At 42.4% G+C, this 12,104-nt stretch overlaps 1 protein-coding gene across 3 annotated transcripts in view; it reads right to left on the minus strand.

The window, feature by feature from the left end:
• Nucleotides 1-1,054: 1,054 nt before the first annotated feature.
• SMC1B (structural maintenance of chromosomes 1B) overlaps nucleotides 1,055-12,104 on the minus strand; it is a 76,883-nt gene continuing 65,833 nt past the window's right edge. For 2 of the 3 annotated variants that reach the window (XM_070600427.1, XM_008543171.2), the window contains 7 exons: nucleotides 11,840-11,938; nucleotides 9,856-10,012; nucleotides 9,206-9,360; nucleotides 8,067-8,218; nucleotides 6,104-6,173; nucleotides 3,272-3,382; nucleotides 1,055-1,682 (listed from right to left, as the gene is read on the minus strand). In XM_070600427.1, the coding sequence (XP_070456528.1) occupies nucleotides 1,581-1,682; nucleotides 3,272-3,382; nucleotides 6,104-6,173; nucleotides 8,067-8,218; nucleotides 9,206-9,360; nucleotides 9,856-10,012; nucleotides 11,840-11,938 (846 nt within the window). In that variant the 3' untranslated portion in view covers nucleotides 1,055-1,580. The remainder of the gene's footprint in view (nucleotides 1,683-3,271; nucleotides 3,383-6,103; nucleotides 6,174-8,066; nucleotides 8,219-9,205; nucleotides 9,361-9,855; nucleotides 10,013-11,839; nucleotides 11,939-12,104) is intronic. The other variant, XR_011534780.1, reaches the window with a different exon arrangement.

A 12,104-nucleotide genomic window follows, 5' to 3' on the forward strand; every position in this document is an offset into this window, starting at 1 on the left:
GAGCCTCCTTGCCGCCTCGCCAAGGCCTGAAATGCTCGCTGGCCCTGCCCCAGGTGAAGGCGCTCTGCTGCGCCCCGCCGAAAGGAGCCGCACGGACACACCCAGCCCACCACGCGCCAGCCCCGCCAGCTCCCCGGGACGACCCTCCCAGCTCGAGCACCGCAGGCTGCACCCCGCCATGCCCACTTCACAAGCCAGCGTCAGGGTGTTTGAGATAAAGCGCCATATTTACTGTAGTTGTACATTTTTTAACAACCGTTTAACGTGTGTAAAGCCGGCTGTTTTTATTAGGTTCCTGTCTTCGCTTTGGAGCGTGGCCCCCACCCCATGTCTCCCTGGGCGCTCTGGTTTTCACTGTGTGCCTGTGCCCGGCATGGTGCTTTCAGGAAGGCAGGTGTGTGGCGTTAGAATAGAACTGACTACTTGGAAGGATCAGTGACAACATATGAGTCCGAGTTATGAGAGAACAGCCCAGGCAGAGATAAGGGTCTACACTGAGCTCATGTGGCACTAAAGGGACATTTCAATATTAAGTTGATGTCTTTTGAGGCAGAGGAAGTTGGTGATTTAGATGGGACTGCAGGAGTAGAAAAAGGAACAAAGGATAACGACAGTGGCTTCTGCTATCTACAGTTCATAGCGACGAGCTGGGGGAGGGCAGGGGGCAAGGCTTCTGTGACTTAATCTGTTTCTTAGGGTGCATTTTCTTTACCTGAAACAATGAGTGTTCAAGAGCAATTCCATTACTTCAGGAGGCTCCTCGTTGGTTAGCACTTGGGCCCAAAGCCGTCTTAAGTACAAGAGCGCCGGCACCTTAGAAGTTTTCATTGCGTTGGGAAACGGACATGAAGTAGCATGGAAAAGCTGCCAGCTTACCTTCCTACCCTAACAGTGTATTTAGGGAAGAACTCAGTTGCTACTTGGGAAAGCCTGTGTTCTTCAATATTTCCTTCTTAACGGAAATTCCATTTAGAAAAATTTAGATTGCATTGAAGCAGACAATTCAATTTCACTTTAAAATTTTTTTAGTTTCTAAAATTTTAGATTGGAGACATTTGAAAACAGAATATTTATGTTTTATTGATACTTTCAATATTAACATTAGTTTCTCTAAAATAATTTCCCATAAAACTCAGGTTCAACACCCTATAACTAGTATATTTAGAAACCAAGAGTTTCCCTTAAAGATTACTTAAAAGTACAAGGCAAGGTCAGGGAGAAGATGCGGAAGTCAAAATTTTTCTGACTGGCTTTCAAAATAGAAGTTAAAACTATGGCACAAAATTGTACCCTTTTTTTTAAAAAAAATGAAAAGTAAAAACTCGTTCAAAGCTAACTCTCACAGGAAACTTGGCGTACTGGAACGGGGTCTGAACTCCCTTCCGGGGAAGTGAGCTGCAGCATCTTTGGCTGGTAACCATTACGCTGTAACGGCACACGGGCTGTCTTCTCGCTCCAGGAGTTTGTTATTGAAGAGCTGTTCGAACATTAACGTGAGTACTAAACAATGGTTCACCTGACACTATGTGACTGTCCTGTTGGCTCCTATAGCTGGCAGCTGTGCCAGGGCCCTTGAGGTCCTAACGGGACTCGCGCTGTCTCTTGCTGCTCTCTCGGCCTTCAGTGTCTGGATACTGAGAAAGATCTAGGGTCAAAACTCGGCTGAACATGCAGTCATCTTGCTGAAATGGAGAGAAGACGGTTAAGTCACTTCCTCTACTTAGGAAAAAAATGTTATTAAATGAAAATAATGGCTGTTACTAAGTCTGGATTTGTATTTAACAAGGAACCTCCTTGGGGCTGGCCTGGTGGCACAGTGGTTCTAAGTTCACATGTTCCACTCCTGTTCTGCTTCAGCAGCCCCAGGTTCACCGCTTCAGATCCTGGGTGCGGACATGGCACCGTTTGGCAAGCCATGCTGTGGCAGGCGTCCCACATATAAAGTAGAGGAAGATGGGCACAGATGTTAGCTCAGGGCCAGTCTTCCTCAGCAAAAAGAGGAGGATTGGCAGCAGTTAGCTCAGGGCTAATCCTCCTCCTCAAAAAAAAAAAAACCTTACAGCCATCTAAAAAGGTATATCAATTGCATTTACACCAGTTTTATTTATTAATTTTTGTATTATCTGGTGAAGGGTACCAGTATATGCCACCCCAAAATACACCTCTTTGGCATCTAGACTGCTTTGAGCTAAAGACTACTGAGAACCAGCCGACGCAGGAAAAGCTCTAAAAACTGGGCACAAGTCTTCCTTTTGTAAAGGAGATTTACATTTATGTAAAAGATGACACCCTCCTCCACTCTCGTCAGTGGAGGAGGCACCTGCTTGACTCTGCACGGCTAACCTGACAAACACCCCTTGCGTATCAAACTCTTCCTGGTCACCTTCCCATCACTTGCCTCCCCTCAGAAGCCACAAACCCTTTTTCTTATTTTACCCTAACACGGCATATAAGCCCGAGTTCTAGCCACCCCTTTGGGTTTCTCATTGCTGGGTGCGCCCATGTGTCCATGCGTGATGCACGTGTTAATAAAATTACTGTCTGTTTTTCTCTTGCTAATCTGTCTTTTGCCAGTCTCATTGACAGGGCCCCAGCCAGAGAACCTAAGATGGCCAGAGGGAAAATGATTTTTCCCTCCCCTACACTGGTCTGAGAATTTCTGTTTCTCTCCTGCAGCATATTCCAGTGGTTCCCTAACATTCTGTGGGCACAGAAAGGGAAATTAATTTTTATCTTAGCTTAAAGGAAAGTGAAACCTAACTGTCCAAAAACTGAATGATTGGAGTTAGTTGCCCTAGTCCATTAGCTCGAGTAAGGTGAACAGCTTAAGAAAGGTGCGTTCGAATTCTAAAAGTTACTGAACAACTTGGAACTCTAGTCAATTTGTTTTTCTTCTGGAACTTTTGGAAGATAAATGGTCCTTGTTAGTTCTTCCCCAGTGCATTTGTTTCTGCCTAAAACAGTCAAACATTACAGAAATAGGAAATGCAGTGGTAACAGTCATTCTGGGTCAGTTCATGAGTACTATTATTTTACAAACAAAACTATCCAATTTACTGTTCTGCAATTTTAGATTTGCTTTTTCACTTAAAATATATCTTAAATCTCTGTACTGCTATAGAAAAATATTTGAGTTACTTTTAAATCTTATTTGATTTAAAAAAATCACTTAAGCCTATACTGATCCACTGCAGAAATGAAGGAGTATCCGCAGACCCCCTTGGAACGTGCGGCCGCCTCGGGACTCCTGTTCCCTTCCCCCGGTCTTCACCTCCGGATAGATGCCTATCAGCGCGTCGGCTTTGGAATAGAACTCCTCTTTCAGGGAAATGACTATCATCTGAAACTGTTCTTGAGTCTGCTCTTTGATGTAACTCGATACCTGCAAAGACAGAAAAAGCACACCTTTCACCACAAGGAAAGGCCTCGTTTCTGGGCTCTGGGGACAGTGCTTCTGCATCTCTGAACCCGCCCATTTTAGGTGACAAGGCACTTAACTTGCCTTTCTGGTAATGCAGCAAATCCACTACAATTGCAGAAATGGAAATAGCTCAGATTCTAAAATAAGAGGTTAGTAAAAAAGGACAAGCCTCATTAAATCTATGATCTAAAACTTTGACTATTTTTAAGAATAAAGCTTTAATTTACGAAACTATCATGACTATACAATCAACGTTTATCACAAGATAAAACAAAGACGAACAATCAAATATTTCATGAGGGTGAAGAAAGACTGGTGTTTAAACTTCCAACTTCCTATTCTGCCAACTCACAGCCTGAAGCTGGGAAGAATATGGCAGTTATATATGTTCATAATCCATAATCAAGTCATTTGGTTAAAGGGGAATTCAATGGCTCCTTCAGGAAGCTCAGTTCCAAGGAATGAGAAGAACAAACTGGGTTCTGGACAGGAATGGGTCTTGGCGAACAGGCCCCACTCAGAACTTGGAGAGTGACAGAGAACTTAGACTCAAACCACAGTTTAACAAGATACTTGCCAACCCCCTAAATCTCTGCAGGCCTGGAGTGGGTCTTCTCCATGTGGATTGGTCCTGACTGCACCCAAGATACTAAGGACACAAACTTCAGAAGCAGAAATGGCAGCTTCAGTTGAGAAATGAGTCACTGGCTGAGGTGAATGATGAGAGTGGAGGAAAGCTGCTTGTGGCTAAGAGGCTGAATTCATAGAAGGGATCCGGCATTAGAGGCAGCAGTAGCCGCTACGATACAGGACTAAACAGTCTTGAGATGATAGGAATGGAAGATGTATAGAAGCAAAGACGGAAGGCATGCATTTTGCTGGGAGAGTTTACCGTGATAAATGTTGGGCACCTGATCACAAGAGGGAGTGGACGCTACTGCATCGTTGCTCATACTACCTAACTGCTTATACTTAATTCAGCAATAGAGTGCCAGGAATATAAATCTCAAAGGGAAGCCAGAAGTTAGGTTTTTAATACATAGGATGGGTGCCAATGGAGAAGAGTCTTAAGACCTAGTACCTGAAGATGGTACTAATACAAACATCTAAGTTTTTCTAGAACATATAGATACCTTAAATGCTACTGAGAAAAGAGCCAGTCCACAAAGACAGATCCCTCCCCCAGCAGCACACAGAGAATACGGGCTACAAAGGGCCAATATTAGCCTCCTAGGGGAGACTTCTCCCCAGTGAGTCGGGCCGTGGAGTCCAGCTAGCTGACGCATACTGGCTGACATTCAGAAGAGGGAAATCAAGCTTTTCTTTTGTTCCTATGTTTTCTTCTCCTTCCCCCAGTTACCTGAAAGTCTCTGGCAGCTCACAGAATGTGGCTCTTGCCCGTCCTCTACAATGTTCAAGGGCCTGGGGATTTGTTTTGTTTTTAAATTTTGTGGATATGGAGTTGATGTGCTAAATTTTCAACACTGTGACATGCTCAGTAAGCAGGGTCTGAGAGAGATTTGGGTTAGATGAATACAATTTGGGAAATGTTGAAAGATGACATTCAAGCCAAAAGAAGGTACCTCAGGGTAAAGCTGCTGAAAGTTCCCTGACTCCCAGGTACTTCACATGAGACTCAACAGAGTCAGAAATCAGGGAGGTCAGCTCCAGAAATAGAACCTGCCAGGGCGGCGCCCCAAGAGTGAATGCATCTCTCAGGGGCGGGCTCGTTACCCAGGCTCATAAGACTAGGGTATAAACCAGAATGCCAATTTACCAATTAATAGTGAGAAATATTTCTGTCATCATGACCAGAGCAGCCTCCTTGTAAGCAGCTGTAAATGCAAAGCCCAGTCATTTCTGGAAGATGGATGTGCCTGGAATCAGAACCAGGAGTCAAATTCATCCATCTCCAAATATGGATGGCTCTGGCAGGAGGACCACGACCCCGGGAATCTGCAGGCAGGAGCTGTCCCACCCCTGGGCAGTGATGGGCACTGCCAGTGTTTGCCTCCGTCCTTTGGTCATGCTTCCGTAGCTGACCTCACTCTCATGTCGAAAATTTCCAGTCAAGATATGTGGCCAGCCTGAGAGCCCGTCTCCCAGTAGCCTGGTATAGCCAGGCATTGATCTCTAAGGCTGACTCGAAATTGAACTCTCAAGAGTTAACCTGTTTCCTTAGTTGCCTCATTGTTTCAAATACTGAAAACAGGACCACGTACAAGTGCTGTAAATGACTGGATAAATTTTAATAAATGAATGGGGGGGCAGACTTTTGAACTCTAATTCCTTTGGAATTTTATTTAGAGATGGTAGTTTTGGACTTTGTAAACAACTAATTTGGTCCTGTTTGCCTGGGTGCTTACCATTGGAGATTCTCTAGGTCCCAGTATCTAATTCTGGGGAGAAGCGAGCTGCCCTGCAGCAATGCTGTGGATCAGGTACAGTGATCCTCACTTGACTCCCAGTATCAATTCCCCAACAACTCGTGCAGGGTCCCCACAACCTTGAATGAAAATTACTACCCTGAATCATCTGGTTTTTAGTCATTTAACTTAGATTTGCTTTTTAATCAGCAATTATCAAACAAACTCTCTGTTCGGGGTAAACTGCCTTCTGACCACAACATGATCCTTGAACTGTATACATTCTATTAGAAATTAAATGCAGAAAGAAACTTACTTTGCCAATGTTAGTATTGTCCAGGGCTGCATCCACTTCATCTAAAACAAAGAATGGAGCAGGCCGAAAACTAGAAAAAAATTACAATCAAGTAAGCTACAACTTTCTATTTGCTTTACGAAGACTTGGACAACAAGATTAACAGTATTCAGAACGAATAAGATACGTCCCTTTGGATGCTTTTGTTGAGGTCACCAATGACCTCTGTGTTGCTAAATCCAGTGCTCAGTTCTCAGTCTGCATCCCATGACCTTTGCAGGTGGTCCTCTGAGATCAAGGATGACAGGGTCCACTCCCCCATCTTACCCACTGTTCCTTCCTTGTCTCTTCTGCCAACTCCTCCTCATCTTTCTAACTTCTTAACACTGCAGTGCCCTCAAGGCTCAATGCTTAGAGTGCTCCTCCATCTAATTAGCTCCCTTGCGATTTCACGTGATCTCAAGGTTTTAAACGCCATCCGTATATTGATGCCTCCCACGCTTCCAGTGACAATTCTGAACTCTTGCCTCACGCATCCAACGGCTTACTCAGTTCCACGTGAGTGTCTAATAACCAGCTCAAACTCATCCAAAATCGAACTCCTCACCTGCCCCTGCAAAGCTCTTCCCTCCTGTAGTCCTCTCCGTCTCAGGTAGCAGCAGCTCTTATCACTCTAGTCGATTAGGCCAAAACTCACCGAGTCATCCCTGACTCAGCCCTGGTCCCACTCGTCACCATCTTTCACCGGGACTGCTACAATGGCTTCCTAACCCTGTGCCTGCCACTGCTGTGTGCAGTCTATTTTCCACAAGTCCAGGCTCACTCTGGCCTCAGGGCCTTTGCATTTGGTATTTCTCAAGTCTAGAACTTTCTTCCCTTAGCTATCCCCATGACTTGTTCCCTTAATTCCTTCAAATCTATGCTCAAATGTTACCTTCGCAAACAGGCCTTCATGGAAGACTCTTTAATATTGCAAACCCCTCCCTGCTACTTATTATCTCCATTCCCTGATTTAATTTTTTCTCTTTAGCATCTGTCACTTTCTAATAGTCTGTATATTGGAGAATTTCTTTACTAATATATCTTATTTATCGTCTTTCTCCCCAACTAAAATGAAGTACCTTTGAGGCAGGGATGTTGTTTTGTTCACTGCTGTCTCTCTAATGCCTATAATGCCATCTGACACATAGTACATATTTAATAAGTATCTATTAAATAAATGGATGGAAACAACACCTAGCAATAGTCTCATTCTGCTAAGATTTACTCAAGACAGCCTCATGGTTAGACTCCTGCCTCCCCTGAATCGATGGTATTTCCTTCTCCCTTCCTGTAGTGGCATATTCCTTTTCCTTCTTGAGACTAGCTGTACAACTGTTATGTTGATCTTCCTGATTATGAAAATAGAAAGGCAGTATTATCTACACCTTAGATCTTCATCTAATGCATTGAATGTTGAAATTTAATTGCCTTAATTTTAGCTAACTTCTTATTTCTTGATTTACTTTACAAACAAACAGTGCTACCATCATCAGTGGAAATGAGGCTAAACATTTTTTTCAGAAGAAATACTTTGCTTTACATTTCTTACTAAATAGCAGATCTCTGAATACAGGCTAGGAAAATAATATGCAAGTTGGATGTTTTTGTTTTATTTGGGTTTGTCATTGTTTTTTGGCAATTGTGATGTCAGTTCTGGCCATTCAAAATATTTATTTTTCTTCTTTCTTTTCTATAAAGCTGGAATATTAGTAGCTACTGATAATAACAGAAATTGAATGAAAACCTGTCCAAGACTTCTTTCTTAGATTTGCTGTCTAAATTCTTATAGGCCTAAAGCGTAAGCTGACTTGCCTGGCTGAAGAAAGAGTCTTGTATGACATAGTTAAATATAACTAAAGACAAGGAATTAACGAATCTTCTGTAGGAAGGTCCATTTGGTTTCTGCCCTGATACAGAACCGAACAGCCCATTGTGACCTTACCTGTGCACAGCGAACAGGAGAGCCAAAGCTGCCACGCACTTTTCTCCCCCTGACAAATTGTCCATTGGCATGAACCGTTTGCCTGGGGCCACGCAGTTATAGCTAATTCCCTCCAGGTAAGGCTCTTCTGGGTTCTCTGGGCTAAGAAATGCCTGAAACACATGTTATTTATTTAGCAGTATCAGAAAAGCAATTAGGAAATTTCAAACATCAATAAATAATGTATTTAGCTCTACATGTAATCACAGAAAACAGGCTTGTCTGGGTGGGAGAAGAGGGAAAAGATTCTTACAGACATCAAGGGTCAGGTCTTCCCACCAGACTGCCATTCAAACCTCAGCAGCACACGCTACAATCTTAAAAAAAAGTCTTCATTCAATTCACTCATTGGTCCATTCATCAAATATTTACTGAACACCTACTATGGGCCAGGTACTGTAGCTACAGAGATGAATCTTACCCTCAGGAAGTTAATGGGGTTTATTTTAGTCCGAAAATAAATAAATAATTTTCCAGTGAAATTCTAAATATCTGATCCAGGATCACCTCTCAGTCATAAAAGACCACCAGAAGAAAGAGGTAAAAGCAGATATATAAGATCCGATCTACATCTTTATTCCATAGTCAATTCCACAGTACTTGCTAGGGATATTGATAATGGAATGGGGAATGGTCACAGCAAAGAGACTATCACATAGGGATATAGCTGGATTTGACTCCTGCCTTTAGTTCTTTCCCTCTCCTTTGTTACTCTGGTCAACTCCACAGACCCCAGAGCAACCACTTCCCAAGATCCTCTTCATTACCCTAATTTAACTGCAGAGACCACTGGCAGTTCTATAAAATCAAATTAGTACCAGACAACACAATTTCAGAACTGAAGAGAACTTGGAAACCAGATGTCTAACCCACTCATTTTTCAGATGAAGAAACAGGACCAGAGAGATCTGACTTGTCCAGGCTGGCCAGCGGTGGAGTGAGTGGGATCTAGAACACAGGTCATGATAACCAATCTTCGTGAGCTGACTCTGCCCCAGAAATGGGCCACTCAAACAACATGGTGGGTTATTTACTACCAGAAAAAATTACCAGTGATAACACAATGTTCCCACTCAAATTTGTGGGTGAAAAATACATACTTGGGCACTGTTGTTTCTGCAGAGCTTCTTGTAGATTTGATCAATTGCGATTGAGATGTGCTCAAAACACTGGCTGAAAAGATCATATCTCCTTTTTTTCACCTGTTCAAACTCTTGCCTACACATTCTGGCTTCCTTTCTGCTGGCCTCAAAAGCTAAGAGAGAATCAATATTCTTTATTTTGGAGACCACTGAGGGGCTTCTTTTATTTCAGCTTTAAAGCATAAAATATTTTAATAAATTGGATTTTGAGTTTGGTTGTCTTGAGTAAAATCTACCTTCAAAATACCTCAACTATGATTAATTCCAAGACCATGGCTCTTACAATTGATAAGCCCTTTTTCTAGAAGGGTTAGTTTTTAAGTAATAATGGCAAGTTCTGACAGAGTATCTAATATGCCTATTATGCTCTATGAAGAAATGCCTGTTCTAAAATAAACAATACACCTGTTTTTAAATTAAAGCAGAACACTTTTCAAAAGCAAGTAGTCATTCAGTATTAAAAGTATGCATTAATATAAGACAATAGAGAAAAATCTATATTAAAAACAAAGGCACAATCAAGGGGGGATTGTTGGTAAGTGTTACAGAAATCAAAACCCCTAACACCCATGCATATGATCTTGCTAACAACTAAAGCTCAATTTCACCATCTGTGGACTCCTGAAACTTGTCTCTGACAGTTTTTAGGTTCTCCACGGCTCTCAGGTTTGGGGCCGCTGTCTTCAACAGGACGTCTTCCTGGGATGCGACTTGCTGCAGCAGGAGTCTAAGGTGGGCCTCGATTTCGTTATCGGATTGTAGAGCCTATTATTGGTAAAGAACAGCAATGACTGGCATGCCTTTTAGATCCAAACTGCTAAGGTTATTAGGCACAGGGCCTTCAGGATCTGGCCCCTGCCCCACTCCCTCCACATCTACTCCCTCCCTCCCTTGAAGCTCTCTCTGAGTCTGAAATGCAGGGAGGCCACACTATTTGTGTCTTCTTGCTCCACTGTGTTCTTTCATGGCTCTAGTGTAATAGACGCTGCTTTCTTGGAACATGCTTCACCTCCATATTTCTTAATTCTGGCTAAAAAGCAACGACTCCTATGTAACCTTCATTTACTCATTCATTAAATATTGGTCATCTATTATGTATTAGACACCGAGGATTCAATCATGAGAACTCTTCTGTCCTTGCCCTTAAAGAGCTCATAGGGAAGTCAGACGTAAACTGGCATTTACGACAGTATGAAGACTCTAACAGGCAAGCAGGGGCACTACAGGGCAGGGGGAAGGGATCTAGCCCATCTGGAGGGATAACACTGAAGCTGACACCTGAAGGATGAAGAGAACGAACTTAAGTGAGGAAGGAGGGAAAAAGTGGTATAGGCATGAGCTTCCAGGAAAACTTTCTTGACCTCTCAGAGGGGGTTAATTAATACAGGATAAAGGTGACATTTTGATTTAGATGGGAAGAGAATTATTTGAAAAATGTTGAGTAAATCGGTTAACTTAGCTAATTTTTAAAAAACAGAATGTCACCTCATTACATATACTAAAACAAATTTCAGGTGAATCAAATAGATAAATGAAAACAAAAGAAAGCTGTAAACAGGAAGAAAATATTTATTCAGTAGTGAGGTGGGGAAGGACTTTCTAAATATGAAAGCACGAAACAGACTATAGAAAAGACAAAAGCTTCTTTCTGATTGCCAAAAGATACCACAAATACAATCAAAGAGCCCAACAAATCTAATAAAATATACTAAGAACATAAGAAATTAAAATATGTGGTGAATATCGCTACTCGGCATCTATTCTCCATTTCCTCCTTTCTAACAGAGCCCAAGTTTGACCATTCCTGCCTCATGAGTGCCAGGTACCTGGGGTGAGATAGCCTGCTTGGTCTAAGACAAATGTACCCCCATCCCTAACAGTGATTGGTCAGGAATGAACATGTGAGCCAATTCAGGTAACTGCGATGAGGGGACAATTGCTGGAGCTTCCTGGGAAAGCTCTTTCTTCAATCTTAAGAATAGCACCACTGAAAAAGGCAGCTTCTCTCTTCTCTGAAGGTTGTGGTTGTGTGGAATGGCTATGGTCATTTTGCTCTCATGAGAGAAGCAGCCTAAGGACGAAGTCAAAACACAAAGAAATGTATGGCTGTGTGGGTGACTGAGAAACAGCCAGAACTGCTAAATGAAGGAGACCATGAGGCTGGATTCCAAGGCTGCTCTGCAGGTGTGAAGGATCTGTCACCTACTGAGGGTATCTCATTGGGACAGTGACAGGGCAAAATCAGGTTGCTAGAGTATCTTGGCTACTTTTGTCTATTTCAGGACTTCTCAAAGACTTCAACATTCATTGTGAATCTCCAAGAAAAGAGTCTTTCAAAAAACTGGCTGATCACAGAAACTTTTCTTCTTTGGCAAGATATTTTCACGGTACTAGCGTTTTACAGAACACATAGCAAGAAATACTGATATAAACATTTTAAGAAGTGACCTATTTACACTATTTCTCCAAAAACCATTAGGAAATCTACTTTTTCCCTAAACTTATGCTCTAGCATCTAAAAATTATTCTGCAGTATTTAAATATTCAATATTACTGTGAGTTAGTCATAAACAACAGAAATCTTTCAATTACCTTCAAATCCTTTCTTAGGGAGCTGTAGTCTATCTCAATGGCTTCTTCTTTTTCATATATATCAATTGTTGCCTGGGTGCTTTCTGCTTCAGTTCCCAACTGAAAAACATGTGAAGCCCTTTCCTTGTTATCTGAAATGGTGACCTCTACTCATCCGTCTGCCCCAAGCCTTTCAGTTGATTGCTATCTCACTCGGATTAAGAGTTAAAATCCTTGCGTTAAAGGGCAAGGCCATGCTGATCTGGCCCAAGGGATCTGGGCCTCT

This window comes from Equus przewalskii, chromosome 29 (assembly GCF_037783145.1).
Source record: "Equus przewalskii isolate Varuska chromosome 29, EquPr2, whole genome shotgun sequence".
In the NCBI taxonomy this organism is placed as follows: Eukaryota; Metazoa; Chordata; class Mammalia; order Perissodactyla; family Equidae; genus Equus; species Equus przewalskii.